The sequence below is a fragment of the Oreochromis niloticus genome, linkage group LG14, assembly GCF_001858045.2.
Source record: "Oreochromis niloticus isolate F11D_XX linkage group LG14, O_niloticus_UMD_NMBU, whole genome shotgun sequence".
In the NCBI taxonomy this organism is placed as follows: Eukaryota; Metazoa; Chordata; class Actinopteri; order Cichliformes; family Cichlidae; genus Oreochromis; species Oreochromis niloticus.
Genome location: NC_031979.2, coordinates 24,540,997 through 24,567,119, shown reverse-complemented (window position 1 = coordinate 24,567,119; position 26,123 = coordinate 24,540,997). Strand labels below are relative to the sequence as shown.

General features: G+C 38.9%; 1 protein-coding gene across 1 annotated transcript; it reads left to right on the top strand.

Moving 5' to 3' along the window:
- The first annotated feature begins 390 nt into the window (after nucleotides 1-390).
- On the top strand, nucleotides 391-25,887 carry dhx36 (DEAH (Asp-Glu-Ala-His) box polypeptide 36). The gene is made up of 26 exons (XM_003454816.5): nucleotides 391-937; nucleotides 1,464-1,621; nucleotides 1,772-1,879; nucleotides 2,037-2,238; nucleotides 2,710-2,748; nucleotides 2,901-3,071; nucleotides 4,140-4,219; nucleotides 7,273-7,347; nucleotides 8,066-8,232; nucleotides 8,343-8,424; nucleotides 8,512-8,652; nucleotides 10,303-10,408; nucleotides 13,020-13,107; nucleotides 14,076-14,131; nucleotides 14,257-14,321; nucleotides 14,851-14,994; nucleotides 15,459-15,576; nucleotides 17,934-18,032; nucleotides 18,590-18,763; nucleotides 18,876-18,962; nucleotides 19,067-19,150; nucleotides 19,267-19,366; nucleotides 19,525-19,615; nucleotides 23,539-23,659; nucleotides 25,031-25,183; nucleotides 25,278-25,887. The coding sequence occupies exons 1-26, from the start codon at nucleotides 686-688 to the stop codon at nucleotides 25,509-25,511; spliced, it is 3,195 nt and encodes a 1,064-aa protein (XP_003454864.1). The 5' UTR covers nucleotides 391-685; the 3' UTR covers nucleotides 25,512-25,887.
- Nucleotides 25,888-26,123: the final 236 nt, after the last annotated feature.

The window sequence follows — 26,123 nt, the reverse complement described above, 5'->3', positions numbered from 1 at the left end:
ACAATAATTCAGAGGCAAACAGTTATGTTTAAAGGTCAGTGGTAAAGTGTCAGTGCCCTGATCTACACAGTAAATCCCTTAGAGCATCTGTATGGGGAGAAAGAAACATCATCAACTGCACCTCTTGCACAGCTTATCTCCCCATCTGGTACCAGCAGTAATGAAAATGAGACATTTGGTAGAGGTTATATAAAAAGCAAAATCCATAATAATCATAAGAAAATTGCATTAAAAATTAACTGGAAATTTGAACTGAAATACGCATTTCTATGCTAACTACCATCATAACTTCGTCTGAAGAAGTCAGCTAGATCTAGAAAGTAGCGTTTAAAACGGTAATACGGAGAGCAACCAATCCTAGAGCGCCACGTCAATATCTAGTTGCTGAAAATGTTGACGGCAGTATTATGCGACATGCCAGATGGAAACCAGCAAGTATCTCGGATGTGACACTTTTTCAAGAGGATGTTGTTGTTTAATAAGTGAGTTAGAGGGGCGCAATTTAGGTTTTGGGTGTAGTTATCAAGAACCCAACTGTCAGTGGCTACGTGAGTGTCACCGCATATTTTTGAAGTGAAATATTTAGTTCGCAAATCCACTGAATATTGCTGGTTAGCGAGTAGCTGTAAGCCGTTAATCGAACGCAGGTTAACGGACGTTACCGTTGCCTGCTCCTAACGACAACATGAGCTATGGATATGGAGGTGGAGGAGGAAGAAGAGGTAGAAGAGGAGGTCGCGGGCACAGAGATGGCAGCAGAGAAAGATGGGAAAGGGGAGGTGGAGGAGGCTCGAGAGGAAACAGTTCCGAATTTGACCCGGATCGGGGAGGAGGTGGACAAAGAGACCGTCCTCCTCCACACCTGAAGGGCCGTGAGATTGGACTGTGGTACGCAAGATATGGAGCCGTTAGGAGGAAGCAAGCTGACCGGAGATCGGTATGGACTGTGATTGAAGTCATGCTCATTGTAAAGATGGAAGGTCTGTCTGTATAACTGCAGTCACCCTGTTAGGAGCAGATGTTTGAGCACATCAAAGTGTAGGAAACTGATTGGAAAATTGCTCACTGTGTGCACAGAAAGTGTTCACACTGATCAGAACATGGGCAGTAAGTCACATTTTCCCCTGTTGGTTAACAGACAGTTGCTTGTACAATATATAAGAATGGTAATAATTATTATATATAAAATATTATTAATAATAATACTAATAATACAAACACACCACCACCACCATCATTATATACTGAATAAATATCCAATCTGTCATAGTGTTAAAAAAAGGATTACTTACACAGCACAATTCAAAACTACATCTACAACAATAAGTTATTCTGTTACATATTTATCTTGTTTCAGAGTGTTAATGAGTAGTATTTTTTTTTTTCAGTGGTATAAAGTAAAATTTGGAAAAACACTGTTGCAAGGTCATAGCTAACTTTCCTTTTCCCATTTGCTTGTGCAGCGGGCAGTGGTCCAGATGGATGAGGCAAGAGAGCAACACATTACCAAGCTGCTTAACTCTGTCCAGAATGACCAACTTGGCCTAGAAAGGGGCTGCAGGGATGAAAGAGCCTCGACCTCTGACAGCTGGCAAACAGCTGCCAGGGATAGTGCCCACTGGTGAGAGAGGGTTGTATAGCTTTATCATTTGTGACTTAATTGTCGTTACTAACTTATAATGAATTAAGTAGGAACAGGATAGTTTTTCAGTTATTTCTTCCCCTTTGACTGCTGACATCATGACTAATTTAGCGTGTTTATCATCATTAGTTACTTTGATGGGGATTTGCCTGAAGAGGAAAAAACGAAGACTGAGGTCAAATGGGAGGAAGAAGAAGGTAGTTCTGGCCAGAAGAAAGCAGCTGGCAAATCACAAAGGTAACTTTGTGTGAAAATGTGTGAATTTTTAAAAAATTTTTTTTTAAATGATTTAAATTTAAAAAAAAAAAATCATTTAGAAATTCTGCAGAACAAATAGTATTGTAAGGTTTTCCAGGTAATATTGGACGTTTATACCACTTAATGTTTTTTCTAGTCACTCTACAACAGCGGTTAAAGATGAGCCGCCAGATAAATGGGATGAAGAAGATCAGGAAGAGGAGGTGGCGAAACCAGTTATTAAGGATAAGGATCTGGAGTTCTTACATCAGGAAGTAGTCCGAGACAGGTCCCTGGATGACTACTTGAAGAGAGATCTGCAGAGTAAGAAATCAGATGCAAAGTACAAAGAAATGCTGGTAAGAGTTTTCAATGGTATAAAATCTAGGTTTAAGCTTCTAGCATCAACATTTTTATTAAAATAGCTAAGGTGGGGACAGAGGATTTTGTTGGTAGTTTAGCATGTTTAGTGCCTTAAGATATCAACATGCCTACTATACTAGTCATTTGTTGTCATTTAATGTCCAAATGTCCAATTTAATTAGTGTTTTTAATAAGAAAAATAAAAAATAATGGGTTTTATTCAGTTGAAAGGATCTATGTTTAAAAAAGAAAAAAGAACGCTGCCCAAATGCATTGCAATATTGGTTACCGCTGTATTACTGAATTACTGAGCAGAGTCAGTATTTATCTTTGGTTATTAGAATTGGATAACTTCTGATGTGCTAGGATTGTTCCCATTATGGAATTTAAAAACAGAGTATCTGTTCCTAATTTTATTGAATTTTTATGTCATTATTTTACTCATCATCTGTTCTTTTTGTCTTCAGAAATTCAGGGAAAAACTACCATCTTATGGGAAAAAAGAGGCAAGTATTTCACATGGAAATGTGCTTTTATCATGAATCGCAAGTTCTGCTAAAACTTCATTACTAGTTTTCACATTTTATTTATTGTTTTGTTATTGTTTGCTTTGCTGCCTCATCTGTAAATCACTCCTCTTCAATCCCTCTGTTTTCAGGAGCTGGTAACGCTGATCAATTCTAACCGTGTCCTAGTGGTGAGTGGGGAAACAGGATGTGGCAAAACCACTCAGGTTACTCAGTTCATCCTAGATGACTATATCAACAGAGGCATGGGCTCAATGTGCCGTGTGGTCTGCACACAGCCTCGACGCATCAGTGCCATCTCGGTATGTACTCTGCTGGCCTCTGAAGGATTATATGTTGTTGTGTGCCTACTGATTTTAATGTGGTTGCCATAGCAATGCTTCTGTTATGCTGCTTCTCTATGGGATAGGTCAGGCAGTCACCTTTGATTCCTAGCAGACCTGTTGGTTCTCTGCCCAAGGCTAGCTTCTCTGCCATCAAATGTGTCTTTATAACCAATCAGAATTTGGCCTATGCATAGAGGCATCACTGTTGTGTGTTAGCTTTTAATAAGAGTGCGTGCACATGTGCCTCTAAGCCACTGCATAAGTTAAATACTAACAATCTTTGTCACCGTGAGCCAGAGAGTAGTGCAAATTTACACAAACACAGGACCATGAGTCCAGCCACAAAAACACACACACATATGATAACAGCAGAGAACCTATGAAAGAATGTGGTCTGTCTGTGAATGAATGCAAAGTACAAACTCCCACACTTAACTAAAATTAAACAATGAAATGAAAGGGCAAAATAATTAGTTTGATTAAAAAAAAAGATATGGATATATTTTTTTTAATCTTTTTTATTGTGGAAAATATTTGTCTCCTTCCTGATTTCTTGCATATTTATAGTGAGTAAATACATGGGAAATGTACTGTTTCCTTACATCGCCCTTTTCTACTCTACACAAGCCTACACGACATGTCTCATTCACCTAAGTGCTTTCTATGTCAAAGGATACTGTGGCATGCAGACTGGAGTAACCAGGGAACGAACCACCAACTTTCTTACTAGTGAATGATCTGCTCTACCTCCTGAGCTATACTGCATAAATACAAAATGCAGAACTTGAATGATGATTTTGTTTAATAAGGGGAAAGCTCAAAATCTGCATGGCCCTGTTCGAAAAAGCAATTGCCGCTTAAACATAACACCTGGTTGTTACTTTGATGACATAAAAATAATGCGATGCATTTGCATACAGCAAAATTTCTGCATCACTTGTATGGATATTGTTACTTTTTGCCATACAATGCTGTTTCTCCTCTTAAATCCTATTTGTGTGTGTGTGCGTGCGTGCGTGTATGTGTGTGTGCTCTTCCTATCAGGTTGCAGAGCGTGTAGCGGCAGAGAGGGCAGAAAGTGTTGGGAATGGGAATTCATGTGGTTACCAAATCCGCCTGCAGAGGTACGCAACACTTTCGAGACGTGCTCATGCTTAAAATTCTTTCACCTGAAACTTCACTATGTACACATTCCTTGTACTGGGTTGGACTTCTTTTGCATTCAGTGCCTTAAGTCTTCATTGCATATATTCAGCAAGGTGCCAGGAACATTTCTCATACCTATTTTGACATGACACAATCACACATTTTTTGCACATTTCTTGGCTGCTCATCCATGATGGAAAAGTTCTATTTTTCACCACGTATTAAAGGCGCTCTACTGGATTGAGATCTGGTCAATGTGGAGGCCATTTGACTACAGTGAACTCATTGTCATGTTTAAGAAAGACCAGACAAAGATTTTCCATTTTTCCGTTTTCTAATTTTGGTGAGCTGCTGTGAATTGCGGCCTCAATTTCCTGTTCTGAACCAAGAGAGTTGTGGCACTTGTATCCCATCAGTTTCAGGCTGACCTGTTGTGCTTTCAGAGATGCTTTTTTTTTTTTTTTTAATTTGAATTACTTTTACCTTCCTATTAGCTCCAAGCAGACTGGCCTTTCTCTTCTGACCTCTGGCAACAGCAAGGCATTTTCACCCAGAGAACTGCTGCTTACTGGATTATCTTTTTCTGACCATTTGCTGTCCATTCGCTGAAGATGGTTGCTCTCTTGGCCATGTCTACATGCCTGAATGCATTAAGTTGCTACTATATGAGCAAATATCTAATTGGCTGATTAGATATTTGCATTAACAAGCAGTTGAACAGTCATGCCTAACAAAGTGGCCAGTGATTGTGTGAAGGGGAAATTAGGCTCACTGTATGTTTAATTGACATTCTGTAATTGGTTTAGAGGCTAAGAAACCAAAAGCAATGCCTTATGTTTAAAAAGCTCATTTCCCTTGGATCTGATATGGCGAAGAGTCCAGTCACAGCAGGTTAAATTGATGGGAGTGCTGTTGCAGAAATCGGACTGTTTTATTTCCCTCCCTGATTACGTCTGTCTCTTTCAGACTGAGCTTGCTGTTTTCAAGGTTGGCGGTAACAGCTGAGGCTTTGTGGTTTAGAGTGAAGTTGGTGATATCAGCCAGCATTGTCAGAGTAGGAACAGGTTTAGACATCTTAAACACAGATTGTGACGTAGTTAGCAGTTTTAACACAGCACATATGTTATAGCTCATTAATATTTAAATTAAAAGTTTACTGAGCTCAGATGTTCCGCATGAGATCTACAGTGTGTTATATTTTTTTATGTATACATTGTCTGCATAGACTTGGTGAAAGGACTCAAGATGGATACATGAAATGTGTGAGTAAATGAAAGCCATAAAATGATTTTTCTTAAAAACACACACATTAGTGAACATCTGCAGCAAGAATTGAACAAAAGCAATTTGCTGTTGTGCAGCCTGAGCGAACAGTGATTTATACAATAGTGCAGTATGCAGGAGACTGAGACTCATGAAATGCAGTAAAGGGGACTAGAAATAAGGAGATGGGCAAAAAAACTATTACTGTGAGAGAAATGGGACAGATAACAAGGTGCTAGACACTGAATATAAGATGATTTGCCACATTTTTCACATTTTTTTCATTTGGTTCTTTTTTTTTTTTTTTTAGATTCAGCAAGCTTCTGAATGTATGATTTGTAACTCTCATAAAAACAAGAAAAACAACAAAATAATGTCTTTTATGAAAGAAGTTAAATGGCAAATCATACAGGCATCTTTTTGAAAGATTCATCCAGCTGTGCTGACATTACCTACTATTACTGAGACCACGGGTGTCTCTCAGTTGGTATATGCTAGTCCTTGTTTGTGCATCATTAAAAGTTTAACAAACTTTCCCTACAAGCAATTTGCAATTCATCTAAAAAAAGTAAAGACTTCTCTCAGTAGGTAAGTAACTTATTTAAAGCCACATAGAAATAGGTCAAAACACAATGAAAACACAAGTAATCTAGAATTCACCAGCTCGAGCTAAATTTGCGAGAAACCAGTTTATTTGTTAACAATTTGAGTCAATGCTGAATTACTGATACAAAGTCTGATTTCTGTTGGATGTGTTTCTATAATAAAAATACCCGATTCTGCTTGTTATTTACTGGCTGATTTTTCACAATTGATTTAGCTTACTGATAGTAGTCAGTACTCACTCCATAGGCTATCATTGCCAAAGTCATGTTGGGTAATCCACTACTCACAGTCACTGATGAAAATGAAGGTGACAGAATCTTCTCAGTATATGCAAGGTTTGGGTAATAGCCAGGTAAAGCAGCCAGCTGTGTCAGTGCTAGAGTGTTTGTGAAACAGGATCCAGAGTATTTGTGAATAAATACACAGTGAACATGTTGCTCTGCAATACTACGGTATAGAAATGTGTGGTTACAACTGTATTCTACTATGAATGTCTTGCCATTGATACATGTTGCTCTGTATTTTTATACCAGTCCAGAAGACTCACTGTTTTTCTTGGTGCTTTTGCTGTTTTTACTCTCTTTTGATTTTTGTGAAATATACATTAATTGTTCTTTGGACTTGATGCTTCACAAAAAAAAGAAAAGAATATTGTATCTTGTAATGAGTCTCCTCTTCTTGCCACATTAATCTTGTATCAGTTATACAACAAACCCTTTAATAAGGCTCAGTTGTCAGTGAATTTTATTTTTTCAGATATCATATGAAAGGCAGTTCCTACAGTGTTAACTTTAAAATAAGAGAAGTCATTTTGTAATTAATTGAATAAACTTTTCAGCATTAATACATAAAGCATGAATAAACCTTCTTACTGTAGTGCACTGTAGCATACTACAATTCTGTTACATATTGTAGTATAATATTTTGTATCAGCAACATTTTATTTTCACTTCTATGTACACGTTAAACATAAAAGTGGTGCTTATTTAAAGTAAAGTAGCAAAAAGGATGGTGGAAATGCAACACAGTTAACTGTTACAAAAGCTAAGTTCATTTCTCAGAGAAGTCCTGCTTTTATTTTGGTGACCTTACTTTAAATTTTCTAAATTGCACAGATGTAAGAGTATCTTTTTATTTCTTTTTTTCTTCTCCCATTTTCCAGCCGGTTACCAAGGAGACAAGGTTCGATCCTGTACTGTACAACAGGCATTATTCTTCAGTGGCTTCGCTCAGACCCGTGAGTTTGCTTCCACCTCTGCCTTCTCATCCTGTATACATCTTTTCCCTGTACATCTTCTCTGCTTTTTTCCCCTATATCTCCATTCCAGCCATCCTTTGTTTGTCACTCTGTTTTGTCCCCATTGATTTGGGGTTGATGCTACTGTCTGTGGAAGATTCATTAGTATGGGTCCCCATTTTCTGTCGACTCATTCCTCCATGCTTGTCTTTGCATTCTAAGTGCCTTCAGAAAAAGAAATACAGACTAAGTGAAAGTGCCAGCGTTTCCTTGTTGTCTCACTTCATGCTCTTTCGTTGGCACGACTCTAGTGAGTCATTTCAGGGCTACCCTTTTCAGACTAAATGCTGCATTTTTGGTGTTAAGCTAAATTCGCACATGACTTGGCTTACAAGTGGACGTCTGTATGGACTGTAGCTCTGTTAAACCCTTTCTAAAATTTTTTTTTTTTTTTTTTTTTGGTAATGTCTGTGCTTTGTGAAATTATTTAAAATAATTTAAATCTCACTTAACAGTACTTAAAAAGGTAGTGCCATTAATTGAAGCTTGTAAGATCTTTAAAGAGAAACAAGAAAGAATTTGTAAGAAAAAAAAAAAAGAAAGTCAACCAGTATTGTTTTTTTTGTTGTTGTTTTTTTTTACTCTTTAGACAGAAAAAGGCAAAAAACAAAAAAGCTATTTTGGAAAAATTGCTCACCTTATTTGCTTTTATTGTCAGATTGTTGTCCAGTATCAGTCACCTGGTGCTGGACGAAATCCATGAGAGAAACCTGCAATCAGACGTTTTGCTCATCATTGTAAAGGACTTGCTCAACCTCCGAGATGACCTTAAGATCATTCTCATGAGTGCCACACTCAACGCAGAGAAGTTTTCCCAATACTTTGGTATGTAGCTCACTAATTTCTTCACCAAATTGTCAGCAAAAGTTTTGCAGTTCTAATTGCAAAAGAGCTGTTCTTCTTTCTCGCCGCTCACTGTTTTGTTCTCTGTTCAGACAACTGCCCAATGATCCACATTCCTGGTTTGACGTTCCCAGTGGAGGAGTTCCTACTTGAGGACATTATAGAGATGACCAGGTAGAACCACTTTGCTACCAAACACACATGTACATGCACAAAGACACACTGGGACCTCGTATAAACTAGGCTGGGTTTCTCTGCTAGGTATCGGCCCCAGAATCAGGACCGTCGCCCCTCATGGAAGAGAGGTTTTTGGCAGGGGCGAAACTCCAGACCTGAGAAAGAGGAGAAAGAGGCTGAATACAAGGAAAGCTGGCCATGTTACGCACGAACACTACAGGGCAGGTGAGTTGGTGAGAAAATCGGGCTACTTAAATTGGAAGAACAGCTGCCAGTTTTTTTTAGGTAGGAAACAGGAGGATTTGTGAGACTCTTAGCTTTGGGTAAATACATTTCTTTTAAGTTCTGATTTCATGAAGAATAAATATAGAGAATTATGGTTTTGATCTACAAACAGTAAGAGAAAGATGAGTGCTTGAAACTGATGTCTGATGCATTTGTTACATAAACATAGCTACAATTAAAGTGCACCATCACAGACAGTTCCAAGGTCTGCTTAGTACAGATACAACAACACTGTAGCTTAGTTGCTTCTGTTCCAAACATAATTACAGCTGTGGAGGACTTTGCTTTGCCAATTTGACACTTACTAAATATTTTGGGTGCAAGTTTCTCTCTAATAACTGCTTTAAAACTTTTAAGAAGGGCAGCTCCGGTTGAGATGGATCATCTTCTCACAAGAAAAATTCTTCTTCATATAGTACAAGTATGTAAAATGTACTCATATCTTTATATAGCTGTTTCATAAAGATAGGGTGTAGACCTGATTACTTGCTTGTAGTCTACCTTCAGAGAGTATACTGGAACACAATGCCTGAAGTGAAAAGCTTTTATTTTCATAGGGACAAGCATTTATTGCCTGGGCTGGTTTGCAATCCCTAGTTGGGCTTTTAACACGCATGCAAAGAAAAATCATGAACATATATAATCTATCCAATAACTGAGAGAAAATCCCACAACACAATAGAATGGCGATAAGATGCCACAGGACACACCTGCAATATAACGATAGAGGCTCTAAACAGGAGACAGAAGACTGTTCATGTTTATGTGACTGGATTCCACTTCAAAAACTATTTCAGTGTAATTTTAAAGTTTGAATACTATAGGTAAGGAATTCGATATGTTATTACTGAACAGAAAAGGCTATTTTTTTTCAAATGAGAATTCCTGTGATAACACTTTTCCAAAATGCTTTGTCTTACCGAACTGAAAGCTTCAAGAAGAATCACAATATTACTGAGAATTTGAGGAGCATGATCATTTATAAAATAGCGTAATATTAACAAATATTTTTTTTTAAATGTCTTGGCATATTCAGTGTTGGTTTGTTTTGCCAGCTTTTAGTTTTGTAATTAAAAAGTAATTAAGTCCTAAATTCACAACATGGCATTCAGTCTATTGTGTAAGTAGGCAGAAATTTTGCTTTGAACACTGTCAGTGTGCTTGCAAAATTAGTTTTCTGGTGATTTCAAAAGGTTTCAACATAAAACACATTTTTGTATTAAGACCTACTGAAATACAGGAATGATTTCATTTTTTAAAAAACAGAAATAGTGCTTTTATAGTTGAACACTACATGGATGTTTCTCTTTTTATCATTCTAAAGGGGGAAAAAAAGACAAAGAAACCAATTATTAATTTGTTACTGATCACCAGTGCTATTACCACAACAAAGAAAAAGTATCAACTGTAACTCAAAGCTATTCTGCATTTTTGTACTAAAGCATAGCATGTGAAAATATCTCTGAACCTGTTGTAGACATCCTACATGGTGTGACACCTCCAGCAACAAGGGGACAGCAGGAGCACTTATGTTGCCATGTTTAATAGTGGGGAGTTATTTATTGATTCTCCATGTCCTGTGTTTTACAGGTACTCTGACACAACCATTGAGGCTCTCGAGATATTAGACAGAGATGAGAAGATTGATCTGGACCTAATTCTGGCACTAATTCGTTATATTGTGCTCAATGAGGAGGTGAGTCTAGCCTTTTAGATGTGGTTTGAGTGCAGCTGGCATAAATTGGCCAAATTCTAGATGATGTGTTTTATTAAAAAAAAAAAAAGTGAATTTGTACTTTATAAAAATGTCAAAATGAATGTTTCTGTAACAGGAGCTTGCCTTTGAAGATTTTAGTTCTTGGACATCATGTTCTTTAATCATTGACAGAAAGTTGCCCATGTGAAAGGTGGTTTGATATTAAATGAAAACTAATAGTTAATGGAGACTCTTAGGCTGGCAAAGTACAGTACATTCCTAGATGGAGCAGATGGAGGGAGCAGGCGGGCTAGGTTCCAAACACAGACATTAGATCAGAGAAAATGACACAGATCCTGGCAGCAAATTTCTGCTAATGAGTGATTGAACAGATGCTCTCCCACTGCACCTCCATTCCCTTTTTCCTTTTTCCAGTTCTGGTTAACTTTCCTTTTTTGGACGTCGACATCATTTCAGTGCACAGTTGTTAGCTTTGTGAATACAATGTCACCTGTGTGACTTGAAAGTAGAAAGTTTTAATTTTTGTAACTGCTGGCTTAGTAGCTTTTCTAGGAAAGTGGTAACATGGTTATTATGAAAAAACATATGTCCATACTTTAGCTGCTTATCTAAAGCCTGGAGCCTATCCCAGCTATTATAGGGAGGGTACACCCTATACAGGTCGTCTGTCCATCACAGATCTAACACAGGAGACAAACAAAGACACAAACCTATAGAGACAGTTTACAGTCTATAAATTACAACCAGCACCCAAAGAAAACCAACACAGGCACAGGGAGACATGCACGCTCCACAGAAATTCCCCCTGCTGACTAGGAGGCGTATCAGGGTAGACTACTATTAATGAGAGAAGAATAATGATTTTCAGTACCATTTTAAAAAGTTAAATGCTACAACTGAATGAAGTAAAATAGTTTTTGGATGCATAAATAAACAAGAGAGTGAAAAAGAAGAAGAACACAGAGTGACTAACAGAGACAGACAGAATAATTATACTTTCCCATATGAAGCTGTATCTCCATCAGTCACGGCCACACTGAGCCAGTCAACCAGCTGATTTGTTGTGGCGTTGTCAAATGGCTGTGAGAGAACTGGCTGATTCACCATGATAATAATCTGAACCAAGGATATGGGCCATCTGCCGAGCTTTTGACTGTGATGATTGGTTAATTATGTTGCAGGGTTCTGTGATTATACACCTAAGGGTTTAACATACAGGCATTAATGAATGCCTGCTGGGTGCAACTGTATGTGGGTGGTTTGGTGTGTGTGTGTGTTTGTGTGTGTGCTGCCATAGAGTAGACCATCTCTACAGAGCTTACTGTACTGTTACTTAATTTTTAGTTAGAATTAATTAGAGTGTGTTTCTTTCCTGGATGCGTGTGATTTGTCAGGTTGTAGCTAGGCATCCTACCTTCGTCTCTTTCACAAATACACACATACAGTCCCATGTGAGTGCCAGTGGTTGAGAACTGGTGATAATAATTAGCTTTAATTAAAAAGTTGGGGTAATCGAGGCCTAGAAGCTACTTTTTATGCCTTCCCTTCATTTCTCTGTGGAAATGAATAACATGGTGCTTTTTATAGAATTGATTTTTATAGCAGCTTAATTTTAGCTAGAGAATACTTTGTTTAAATCTGGAAAGGGTGAAAACGAGTTTGCTGAAACTCTGCTCTGTATTATAACCATGTCTGCGTGACTGTATCTTTATTAAAGACAGATTTGACTAATTTTATCTTTGACCTTTCCAGCATGGTACCATGGGCTAGTATTGACTGCCTTGTGTAATTCTATGTGTCACAAACTGTAACCTTCATATTTGTGTCACTGAGTTGTTGTCAAAACTTTGTTTAGTGTTGAGACAACAACTGTGGTAATAGCTTGTATGGAAAGAAATTAAACAGTACTGCACCCTAAACAATTTACCTTTACACATCTGTTTTGTACATATTAATATTGTGGATTTCTGTGTTAGCTGTTGACTGAATCTTTGTCTCATTCTCTCTATTCTATTCTTTGCTGCTGCAATAACAGAGTTACTCTTCATCAGTCATTAAAGGAGTCTTTTTCAGCTTTTTTTTTTTTTTTTTTAACCGTTACAGCATTACTGTAATGGATTTTGGCTTTGTGAATGATGCGCTGATGCCTGATATCCATTAAGTGGTCAGCAATCTGCAGCCACTGACAAAAGGGCTCAATGCACAGAGATTTCCTCACCATTTAGTCTTCTCTTCTTATGTTTTCACAGCTAGCATTTCTGTGTCTATACTTTTTCATGTGACTTATTGATTTCCTTTTCTCTTTGCTATTGTGGGGAAAATTAAGTGAGTCCTTTTGTTAATGTTAATCAGATGCTCTACTGTACTATAAAGATGCATTTGTCATAAAGATGTTGGAGTTGTAGTGGCTATTTTGTGTCTGAATGTGAATGTAGAGGTTGGGAGCTGAGAGCAAATCATATCTATCTGCCTCATCTCAGCTCCTCTGAAGACATGGGCATCTTGTTCGCTGGACTCCCGATCTACTGAGACCCTGTTGGATTTTGTGACTTACAGCTGTGTTCAGAGTTTTGTATCATGTCTTGGACAGGAAGGAGCAATCTTGGTGTTCTTGCCTGGTTGGGACAACATCAGTACTCTCAACGACCTTCTCATGGCTCAGCAAATGTTCCGATCAGGTATGCAAACAGAAACACACATTCAGGATGTACAGCATGGAACGCATGCACGTGGGTGTCTTGCAATTTTTCTTTCTTGCTTTGACTATACAATTTTCTGTTCCACAGTTGAGAAATCCATCCTTTGATTTTCTTAACCACTTATTGAATTCAGGGTCGCAGCAATATAAAAGCCTATTTCAGCTGTCATAGAGCAAGAGGCAGGGTACACTGAACAGGTCGTCAGTCTATCACAAGGCTAAGACGGAGAGATGACAACCATTCACAGTTCACACTTAAGGCCGATTTAGAATCACCACATAACCTAACAAGTATGTCTTGGAACTGATGGAGTTCCCGGAGCATCCCGAAACAGGCAGGGGCCCAAGCTGGTTGGCAGATTCAAACCCAGGATGTTCTTACTATGACGAGACAGCACTCATCATTGTGCCACTTTGTTGAAATACACCCATTTTCTTAACTGCTTATGGCTTAGTCTCACTGGAGTAAAAATGAGGGTGGTCTCCCGATTGCTGGTTTTGCATTTGGTGACAGATTTTGACTGCAATAGTCAACTGGTCTCTTTGTCAGTTGTGATATACAGTTAACTCTGAAAGTTTGGCAAAAGTTTGGAAATAAAGGCTCTATATTATAAATGATTTGTCCTGCAGCTTATATTTTTGCAAAAGATGACTTGACTCAGCTGGTTGCTGATTGCTTGTATTTTTGCATATATTTGTATAAACACGTATGTCATTTTAAGTTAAGTGGCGTGCAGCAACTATGCCACTATTTGTGGAGCAATTTTCCATTCATCCATTATCTTCCACCTATCTGAAGTTGGGGTGCTGTGGCTGTAGAATTCTCCATGGTTTCAGGATACTTGTTGTTATAGAACACATAATTGTTCAGCCTATGGACTAGTTGTATCTTAAATTGACAGTCGGTGTTTTATTTGAGTTTTTCTTTTGTGTCCTGTTGCATTTCAGACCGGTTTGTTATCATCCCTTTGCACTCCCTCATGCCGACCGTTAATCAGACACAGGTCAGGATTCTTCAGTTTCTCTTTTTTCTCTTTCTCAGACAGTCTCTTTGTCAATTGTGTCCTACTTTAGTCCCTTTTCAATATCACAAATGTCCAGCTCAATTTTTCTCTGTAATTCTTCTCAGGTTTTTAAAAGGCCTCCTCCTGGAGTTAGAAAGATTGTGATTGCTACCAATATAGCTGAGACCAGGTTTGTATGAGTATGCGTCTGTGGTAAAAGCTTGTCCAGTCTTTGCATTAGTACTTCGGAAAGTGTTAAAAGTTTAGAAAAAACACAGACATTTTATGACATTCCGTCATATACGTGTTTTCTGTGTGTGCGAGTGCCTCAGTCGGGAATGAGGCATACAACTGGATTGGAGCTAATTAGCATACATCTCTTGGATTGATTACAAATACTGTCATATTGGTTTGGATGGGAAAACTCTCTGACAGGCAATTTGTTAATGCGTTCAGAGTGCTGCACTCACACAAACGAGCAGAGCAAATTAAGGAGCTGCCTGCCCTCAGCACTCCCCTCATATCACTCCACTAAATATAGACTCTAAACCTACCAAAGGGCTGAATTTTATTTTTTACTTCTAAGTGATTGTGTAAGAGTCTTAACTAGGAATTCTTGAGAGTCTACTTTGAAGTGTTTTCTTTTTTTTGTATTATTACGTGCAACTTATGTTTTCCCCCCTTTCTCTCCCTCCATGCCTCTCGCCTGCTCCTCACAGCATCACCATCGATGATGTTGTTTATGTGATAGATGGAGGCAAAATTAAGGAGACCAACTTTGACACCAGCAATAACATCAGCACCATGATGGCTGAGTGGGTTAGCTTGGCCAATGCCAAACAGAGGAAAGGACGTGCTGGCAGGTGTGTGTGTGTGTGTGTGTGTGTGTGTGTGTTTATGTGTGCGTCTGTGTCTACACATGGGTATATGTGTAGATGAACATATAATGAGGGCATACTTTATATTAGTGCCTCTGGGTATGCAATAGCGATATGGGATAATTATCTTCCGTTCTATTTGTCATCTGAGCTCTCCCATCACTCTTCCCTGTAAGCCCACTCCGTCCTGCTTTCCCATCTGTAACCACTCAGAAAGGCAAAGTGTAGTCACTCTCAGGTTGTTTCCAGTCTGTGACTTGAGACGTCTGTTCTGTTATTATAGCTCTGACATCCAAGTGCAGCAAGGCCCAATTAGCAGGAGCTGCTTACTGTGTGCAGTTTCATCCCACTGATTTTTAAATTAAGCCCTTGTCACAGGACCTGTAAAACATTTAACCTCTTTTCCTTCTCTGTCTCTCTAACAACTCTCTTCTTCTCTAAATATCCAGAGTGTGTCCGGGGAAATGCTATCACCTGTACAACGGTCTGAGGGCCAGCCTGTTGGATGCCTATCAATTACCTGAAATTATGAGGACACCACTGGAGGAGCTGTGCTTGCAGATCAAGGTTGTATATGTGGCGAGAAAGAGGGTCATAGACTGACAGAGAGAGACAGATAGGTGTGGGTTTGGGAGTTCAGATGAGGACAAGATTGCTCTCAGTGAGTTTTGTGAGTGCAGGGGCGGAACGAGGACAGCGCTGCTGTTTTTGGTGTTGTGCTGAATTACAGCCTCTCCTGTCTAATGAGAACTGGGGATGAGCATCCCGGGCTGACTCATGCCCTCTCCCGCTCTTACTCTCATTTTTTACAGACAGTATAATTACTTCTTTTCTACACATTTTTTTTCTCTTACATAAACAGTCATTTTCTTCTTTGGTTGCTTACTTTTTTTCCCATTTTCTCTTTTGAAATCCTCACACTCCACTCAGACATATTTTAAACAGTGCTAATGGAAAATTAAGCCAAAGGTCATTTAGATGTAGTGTTTGCTGTGATTGTTCTCACCAGTTGCTGTATTGAATATGTATTTTAGTGCGTCTCCTCCACTCTCTCTGCTGGATGTATTTGAATATGTGTGTGATATGGTTTTTGAAGCTTGTGGGTGAAAGTTGGACAGTGCATCAGACAGTCCTTAAAGTGAGACAAACACTGACAACATGCTAACCTTGACCTGGCTCTCTAATGCACAAACACTTCAACATCACCTGGTTAGTCAGACATAGAGATGTGACTGTTTCATTGCTCTGCAGTTAGCCACAAGTAAATGTCCCTTTTGAATGTGGAAATGAACATGCATTTAGTGAATTTCAGTATTTGCCAAACCAAACCATGTGATCACATTGATTTTGCATAGCATTCAGTGAATTGCATTAGTTAAGATTAGATTTAAGCTCTAACATTTTTGTTGTTTTGTCACAAAAAGCAATATGAGCAAGTCATTCAAAACTAACTGTACCTGATCTTACTATATCTGTAGTACTGTGAAAATGTCTTGAGTGATCCCTTATTTCTTTATCTTTTGCCTCCAATAAGTCAGACTTTCTTGTAATTTTGAAGCAGTCTTTAGTAGTAGTTCTCCAGGCTTTGAAAGTCTTTTAAAGTTTTCCTTTAGACACTGAGGAACTTTTTCTTGTTTGTTTTGGGGGTTTTTTTTGCTTTGTCTATTAAGTCACTTAACACTGACGAATAGTAAATTAAGTTTTTTTGTTTTGTTTTTTTTAAGTACCTAACTTAAGGGATAAACCAGTGTTGTGTCTACACATAACAAATAACTTAACGAGTTTCAAAAAGCACTTTTTTATTATCTGACTGTCATTAACACTCATAATTGTGAAAGACTTAAAATAATATTTCTGAGGTATATTAGAGTTATTAACTGAAAACTTGGCATAACTCAGTATGTGCAGTGTGTTCTCAAAAAGAGAAGTGGCAGAAGAAAAACTGTCTACAGCAGATGACACAGGAGCTGAAAGGTAGATCTGACCTTTTGATCTGTCTACTGTTCACTGAAGCCTCATCAGAAATGGTCTCAGAGGACAGGTGGCTTTGAAGAAGCCAATCATAAGGAAGAGAAGAGTTAGAAAAGGCTGAGGCATGCCAAATTACATAAGAACTGGACTTAAAATAAATGGCTACAGGTTTTATGGGGTGATGAGCCCAAATTTGAAATTTTTGGTTGAAAATGGTGTCACAGAGGTGGGCAGGAGAGAGGAGCAACAGGTAGTGCCTCCATTTGTAAAACACAGTGGAGGCTCGGTCATGTTTTGTAGCTGGGTCTCAGCCAGTGGTAACAGAGGTATTATCAACATTGGCCAAATTATGAACACAGAAAAGCACAGTCAGACTTTGATCCACCATGGAGTACCATCTGGAAAGCATCTGACTGGCATTTTTCATCATGACGGCCATCCCAAATACACTGCCAGTGCAGTAAAAGCGTACCTTGATTGAAAAACACACAGTGGAACACTATCAGTCATGGATTGACCTTCTCAGAACCCAGGTCTTAACATTATTGATGCAGTGTGGGATCATCTTGACAGAGAACAGAACAGAGGACAGCCAACATCTAAAGAAGAGCTTTGAATGTCCATCAAGAGGCCTGGAGAAATATTCCTGAAGATTATTTAAAGAAATAATAAGAAAGCTGCACAAGAGAGTTTTGAAGAACAAAAGTGGTCATACCAAATATCAACTTTTGAGCTTGTTATATTTCCATCTTGGAATGTGTTTGGATAAATCACTTTTCCTAGCAAAATATGAAGAAATGGGGTGTGGCTCAAGACTTTTCCACAGTACTGTGTGTATATAAATCAGTGTTTTCCATAGTTAACAGCCCACCTGATTAAGTAAAGGGAATTATGTGGAAAAAATTATGACATGCTTGTGCTGATCAAAGCAAAATATCATATACACTCCCTAGATATTGAAGCTTGGGTCTATAGGTCGATTCCTGGAGAAAGCCTTGGACCGTCCCACTGAACAGGCTGTCAGCCTCGCCATCAAGAATCTCACAGAGCTGGTAAGAAAGTAACTAAAAGGGTTTTTAAGAGATTGTTACGAATCAGAGTACCAATTGCATGCTCGGCTGTGACCAAAGATTACATAATATACTAGTTACTTTCTCAGTTGTTTATCGTATATAATGTCAGAAAATTATAAAAAGCCCTTACAAATTCAGTAATTTGTGTTGCAGCAACAAACAAACTAAGAAATTAGTATTTATCCAGATAAAAATGAGCTTTCAGGCTAACAAGGTTAAACACAATGAATATGAATGGAGCTTTGAACTAGCACTTAGATATGGTGGTAAGCACACCGATTTGTTTTGATTTCACATAATTGTGTGTGTGTGTGTGTGTGTGTGTGTGTGTGTGTGCGCGTGTGTGCGTGTGTGTGTGTCTGTTTTTTTTTGTTTTTTGTTTTTTTTTTTGTTGTTGTTGTGTTTTTTTATTTACCTGGTATATTAAGACCTTTTACACTTAAAGCCCTGCATCTTGGATTGTGGGATAGTTATTGCAGACATGTTTCTGAATGCTCTTTCTTATGGATATTGTCTTATGAATGTTGTTTTGTTAGAACGCCCTGGACCAAAGAGAGAATCTGACAGCATTGGGGTTCCACCTGGCTCGGCTGCCTGTGGAACCTCACATTGGCAAGCTCATCCTGTTTGGAGCTCTGTTGGGCTGCCTTGACCCTGTACTCACTATTGCTGCTTCCCTCAGCTTCAAAGACCCTTTTTTCATACCCCTGGTAGGTAGAGCTGAGTTCACAATCAGCTTAGGAAAGCTTACGTTGTATACCATCTTTGAACTTCTGTTTTTTTTTTTTTTGTTTTTTTTTTTAATGTATCTGTTTGTCTTAGGGTAAAGAGAAGATGGCAGACATGAGGCGGAAGGTTCTCTCTAAAAACTCAAAGAGTGACCACCTCACTATTGTCAATGCTTTCCAGGTAGAACAACCCACATGGGTGACTCTTGATTTTTTTTTACTCACAGATGTGTCTGCTGTATGAATTGATTCTATCTTAATTTATCGTGCATTGATTTACCCCAGGGCTGGGAGGATGCAAAGCAGCGTGGAGGCAGGTATGAAAGGGAATTCTGCTGGGACAACTTCCTGTCTGCCAACACACTCCAGGTGAGTTGGGATGATTGCAAGTGTTCTGCGTGAGTATATTTTAAATTTGGACTTCTTTCTGTGAAGTCAAAGGTGTGCTGTATTATTAGAAGCAACTTGTCCTTTTCATTATTCAGATGCTGCAAAACATGAAGGGTCAGTTTGCCGAACATCTCATGCATGCAGGCTTTGTCAGCAGCAAGGATCCCAAAGACCCCAAATCTAATGTCAACTCGGGTAAGTAAGAAGTTTTTCTGTTTATTTTAAAAAAAATTTTAAGCGGTCATGATATCTGGGCTGTGAAGCAGTAACAAAGTATGATGTGAAGCATTTAAGTTTAATGTTTGTTTGTTTTTTTCATTTGTTCTTTATCTGTCACTTTTTTTTCCCCTCAGGCAATGAAAAATTAATCAAGGCAGTGATTGTAGCCGGTCTGTACCCTAAGGTGGCCATGATCAGACCATCTCACAGCAAAAAGAGGCCAGGGTGAGTTTGCTAATCCAAAGGAGGAGATGAGCAGTGACAGACAGGAAAGGGCTGCACAGCCCAAGATAGAGAGGTGCACAATCAGTCTTATTGATCTCCAGAGAGAAAAATGGCCTTCACACTGCAATATCTCATCATACGTCCTGGTAAGAGTGTTCTGTAAGGGCACTGTGACAATTACCCCAGGCTGTGCAGAGGCCACGTTAGGATGATTGTCAAAAACAAAGGCACTTTTGCAGCTCAAGATCAATGCAGTCATCATAAAATTGCCCTAAGGCAGCTGTCATAAGCGGTGGCTGTGACCTGCGTGCAAAAGACAGACACGCACAACAGGGGCACAGGCTCTCTTTCACAGCAGGCTGTCACTTTTATTGTTTATCTCGTTGACAGCTTTAGACCCAGGTGCACAGTCATTTCCCAGGGTCATTTCCTTTGTATAAGTAATTCGTAACACCAAGCAAGTTTTTAAATGTTTATGTCCGCACCACGACTCTCCACTTTTTAATGAATTCAATGCCTGATTAAGCACTGTTTGTTGTTTTCTGTTTCAAGCAGCTTGTTCCCTGCAGTGAAACAGTTGGTTTTCTTTGGCCAACATACTGGTGTGTGGAACACAGTGTTACTTTCAGCATTCTGCATACGTTGGATTAAAAAGCCAAAAATCACCTGATAGAATTTGCTCTAGAACAGCTAAATTCTGAGTCATTTTAGCAAAAATATTCTGCCTTTGTGAATTGTATACTGTGTGCATATAAAGCACATACATACAAGCATTTTTAAAAATAGTATACCTCAAAGAACCGTGGCATGAAAAGTTGATAGGAAATAATAAAATATCATCTGGTCCTTAGCAAGTTTTAAATGTATTTAAGCACAACCTGAGTTGATGGCACACGATATATTACACAATGTCATTATGTATTTAACAAAAACTGCAGAATTCAGTTTTTAGTTTTTCAATCTTAACACCACATGATTCTGTACCTTTTAGAACCATGCTTAGCAGCAATAATTTGAAGTAATCATTTTCTGTATGGCTTACAGAGGAAGTCATAGTGGACTCAATGACTGCATAGTGGCTCCAAAACAAGCCTCACATCACACCTTCACTTCTGTGCTTAACAGTTGAAATGAGGTGTTTTTGCTGAATTGATAAGAATTTAGAACTTCTGATTCCATTATCGATATCACGTATGGGTTTGATTCCCTATCCATTCTCATTGGCTCCAATTTTAGAGTCATCACCGTCTTTAAGCAGCAAATCAAAGACATTACATTCATGCAAACTAATTACATGCTGTGTGGTCAAATTTTTGTGCATGGAGGTATTCCCCCTCTTTGTTGTGATCAGTGTTGGGGTCATTGCTAATAAAGTTATTACACAGAAAACTTCTCTTAAAAGTAATGCAGTATGTTACCTAATTACACCCAGGAGAAAGACATTTGTTATACAACTCATACTTTCACGTTACTGTGTAAAATGATGTGAAACACACTTCCTCATAATTACTATCTAACAATGCAAACCTACAGGCTACAGTCCCACACACCAGAACAAACCTCTATCCTAATGAGGACACACGTGATCTTTCTCTTAATATTTAGGTATGAAAACAAAACCAACAGCACAAAGCAAAGATGAAAACCAGCACAAAGAGACTTTAAAGCGATCGCCATGGTGATTGTACTTTACATGAACATGTAGAAGTGGAGGCTGCAGCCTGACTGCTCATCAGTTTGTTACCTGTTGAAGCGGCTTCACCGCAAATAACGCCTCACTTTATCACGGTGCTGGGCTGGGGTCAGCATTTACTTAGCTTTAGCATCCCTCTGGATTCTTGGCTAGTTTAGCGTTAGCATGTATCTGTGCAGATACTTTTGGAGAGCTGAAGTTTTGTTACCAGTGTAATGCAGTTGTTTCTGTCCTGGAGCAGTCTCCACTTTACCACTGCGCTCTCAACTGTTTGTGCAATATAAGTAATATGCTTCACCCCAGCCAGTCGCAGCAGGTGGCCGCTCCTCCCTGAGGGGGTCATGTAATTGTTGGGTTTTTCTCTGTATGTATTATTGTAGGATCCGCGTTTCAATATAAAGCGCATGGGGCCAGTGTTGTTGTGATTTTGCGCTTTATCAATAAAATTGAATTGAATTGAATTGAATTGAATTGAATTGAATTGAATTGGGCATGGTGGCACTGTGGTTAGCATTGTTGCCTCACAGCAAGAAGGTCCTGAGTTCAATTCCGGGGTCTTTCTGTGTGGAGTTTAAATGTTCTCCCCATGTTTGTGTGGGATCTCTCCGGGTACTCCAGCTTCCTCCCACAGTCCAAAGACATGCAGTTAGTGGGGGTAGGTTAATTGGAAATTGCCCATAGGTGTGAATGTGAGTGTGAATGGTTGTCTGTGTATATATGTTAGCCCTGGGACTGACTGGTGACGTGCCGAGGCTGTACCCTGCCTCTCGCCTGCCTCCAGCGCCCCTGCGACCCTGAAAGAGTTTAAGCGGCAGAGAATGGATTGGATGAATTGAATAGCCCAGGCTGTAAACTGTAACCCCATATCCATGCTGTAAACTTCGCAGATTTTTCTCCTCCATCACACGAGCTGAAATCAACTAATTGTAGCAAGAGTTCAAGAATCGATAAGTGAGAGCGATAGGTAGGCAGGGAGACTAATGATTGTAAGGAATTTATACTACTGGGAACCCGTTCTCCATTCCCATTCCTAGCTGTTTGTGCTTTATGATCAGACATCATTATTTTGGTCTCATGTGTCCAAAGGACATCATTCCAGAAATTTTGGAAAACCAAAACTTTGTTGCCTTGTTTTTTTTTGTTTCGTTTATTTATTTATTTATTTATTTATTTATTTATTTTTTATAGAAAATAACCTTTTTCCTGGCAACCCGCACAAACCAACAAACAAGTGGTACTTGTTCAGGGTTTTTCTAATTATACTCTCATTAACTTTAACATTTGACATACTAACTGAGGCCGGTAGAGTCTGAGATGGAGTTGTTTGATTTTTTTTTTTTTTTACTTCCTCTGTGCATTGCAAGGTCATGTGAATGACCTTGGGGTGAATTTGCTAGGGCGTATAACATGTCTCGAATATTTTCCACTGAATAATTGTTCACTGTGGAATGCTGGACTCTTTGCTGATTTCTTTCCACCATTATTGTGTTAACACAGACCAACAAACTGCAAACACTTCTGCTTATGTAGAGGTGTTCACACTTAATTATCAATTAATCAATCACATTTGATTAGGAGTCCCTGGCTGCTACTAGCCTCCTTAATTCTTATAGAAATACTTAGTTTTTGACACTCTGTTTCTGCACTTTGGACAGATTTTTGTTTAGTAAATAACAAAGTGTAAAATGTCATGTGTTGGTTGTTCATCTGAGGTTTCATTTCAATAATTTTAGAATCAAGAGATGGACCAGATATATTCTTTGCAATATTTGTACTTTTTTTTTTTTACTGTGGTGTATATATACAACTGAGATAAGATAAAAATAATTGATGGACATTGACAGCACAGTCGTGAGCTGTTAGTTTGCTAGTCCTTGGTATTCCACTGCTCATCTCTGCCTCAGAGATCACACCAGATTGTAGTGTTTGCACATAATCGTTATTTTTATCCAGACTTTTTGAATAATTTGTCTAAAAACTTTAATCAAAAGGGGGCGGGGTGTGTGTGTGTGTGTGTGTGTGTGTGTGTGTGTGTGTATCATAACTGTTGCAATTTATTATTTTTTTTAAACTGTTTTCAATCTTCTGCTGTGATAAATGTCTTTTTTCATCATTTATTAAGATTTAAGACAATTTTTTTTAAAAAAGATGGTGAAACGTATGAAGAATGTGAATATTCCCAGCTCTATAAAACACACACTTACACTCTCTCACATCTGATCTTTTGCAGTGTCAAAGTGTACACTCAGGCTGACGGAAAAGTGTGTATCCACCCAAAATCTGTCAATGCCGAAGAGACGGAATTCAACTATACTTGGCTTATTTATCACCTAAAGATGAGAACAAGTAGCGTGAGTATCTTACAGTGGAGTAATCTATCTCTCCTAGTAAATCTTATATTGTTGCGTAAATGTTCTTTATTTATTTTTACATTTTAGTCTGTGTTGCTTTGTGTCTTCTTGAGTTTGCATGTGTCCCTCGAATGGTGCATGTGAGTGGAAAAGAGGGCCGGTGGTTAAAGGTTGGCAGTGGTGCCACACCAGCTTTGCACTTAATGAATATTTGATTAAAACACTGCCTTTCAAGTCCCTCTCAAAGGCTCTTGTGCTTCAAAGCTTCCAGATACAATGTAGTAGTTGGTGGTGGGGTGCAAAACAGTCAGTGCCGTTTCCTGACTGCCGCCTTTTTCTATTTTCTCTTTTTTTTTTCTTCCCCTCCTCACACCCTGTTTCCCGCCCTTGCATCTCTCGGTCTTTGTTCTTTCTGTGCTCTCTTTTTGTGAATGTTTCCATTCTGCAGGAAAACACCTTTTATGTCCTCTCTGATGGCCGCCTGTGCTTTTTCTCTTTGTCTTTAAGGGAAAATAAATGATTTGCTGTATTTCACTGTCATTATTATTGCCATTAAATGATTTCTTTGTTTCTTATGCATTTAAGTGTAAGTGGTTTTGAGCACAACGACATCGTAAAAGTAAGGTATTCTGAGAGTGCGAGATTTTCAAGGTTATTTGTTTACTGTGAGAAGAAAGCAGAAGTCCAGAGCTGTAGATAGGACAAAAAGGAATAAAAGTGAAGGATGACGTCAGACTTTATCTTCTCTGACGCACTTGCCCTCGGTGAGACATAACATTACACATTCATGGAGTAAATGCAGTCGTCCCTGCTGTCTCCTCGCTTTTTTTCTTTTTCTTTTCCCCTCTCGCTCCATCTTTTTTTACCTCTCCCTTTTAATACTTCGGTCTTTAACCTTCAAAGCTGAAATAGTTTTTGTTTGACCTCAGTCTGCTGTTTATCCCGTGTCTTTGACTTTTGACCTGAGAGCAAAGTAGTCTTTTGTTAGTGTGTACCCACGGACTGATTTATAGTGCACCTATATATGGCACCTTTTTCTGCCAGCAGTCTTTAGAATTTAACTATAAATAACTAAAAAAATAACAATAATTTGCATTATCATTAATCAATCTCCTTTAAACACATTAGAAAAATGGATGAGGTGTAACACATTAGTGAAAGTCACAGATGGGTCAAGATGACATTTCTCCTGAAACACATTTCAAACTCCACAGCCTCTCCTAACTAATGGGACACTTTCAGCCCACACCACAGAATAGCTGTCAGGCAGGGTGTGCCGTAATGATGCTGCTCTCTGTCACCGAATGTGTTGACGTGTTTGTTGTAATGGCCCTGTCGTCGCGCGTTAGTGACATCTCTGTGCCCCCTCAGATCTTCCTGTACGACTGCACCGAGGTGTCACCATTCTCACTGCTGTTCTTTGGAGGAGACATCACCATCCAAAAAGACGAGGACCAGGAAACCATCGCAGTGGACCAGTGGATTGTCTTTAGATCCCCTGCACGCATTGCTCACCTTGTTAAGGTAAAGACACACACATGCACATCAACAACACATCTGTCTTTTTTCAATTTTTTCTTTTTTCTTTATTGATCTCTCCTTCCTGTCTGTCCTGCAGAGTTTAAAGAAAGAGCTGGATTCTCTGCTGCAGGACAAAATTTGTAATCCTGCTCCTGTAGACTGGCAAAACCGTCAATCCAAAGACTGTGCTGTGATCACAGCCATCATAGACCTCATCACGACCCAGGAGAAGCCCACAGGCAGCAATAGGGGCTATGGCAGAACGTGGGCGTCTGCACCAAGAGGAGAGCACGTTTACTTCAATGACGAAGATGATGACGATGATGATTAAAAGTGAATAGAGATTTGGCTGTCTCTGAAAGAAGATGCTATGAAATGACTGCCTGCATCCTTGGACACAGGGTCTAGTTGGAATATTTATGATAACCAGCTGGCCTTCTTGATGGTTCTGCTTGATTGAAATTTTACTGCTCCCTCGGTCCTCCTGAAGGCCAAATACAGGCCACTGCTATTAAAAGAAAAAGGAAAAAAAAGGCCTGCATTTCATTCCCATAATTTTTTTTGCCTCTTGATCTTAATTCTTTAAAGTCTTTCTTTGAATTCTCTCTGTAACTTTATCTGGTTAGTAAACTTCTTGTTTGGATAAGTCACACTTTATTTTTACCTGTTGCCACAGGCCTGTGCAATAAAGAGAAGGTGTACCATCACACTGCGTAACTTCATCTGCCTTGCCGGGCTGAGATTTGAAAAAATCGCAACTCGGTGATAACAGTACCCTGAAATATTGCTGGCTTGACGATGAGAGAACATAATTTGTTCTGAGCTTTGAGATCACCTGGGTAATATGATATTTCACACCCTCTATTTAATAGCTCCAATCTGAGAAAGGTGCAGATGGCCAGAGGATTTATCTGATTATCCTTCATTAAATGTCCAGAAAGAA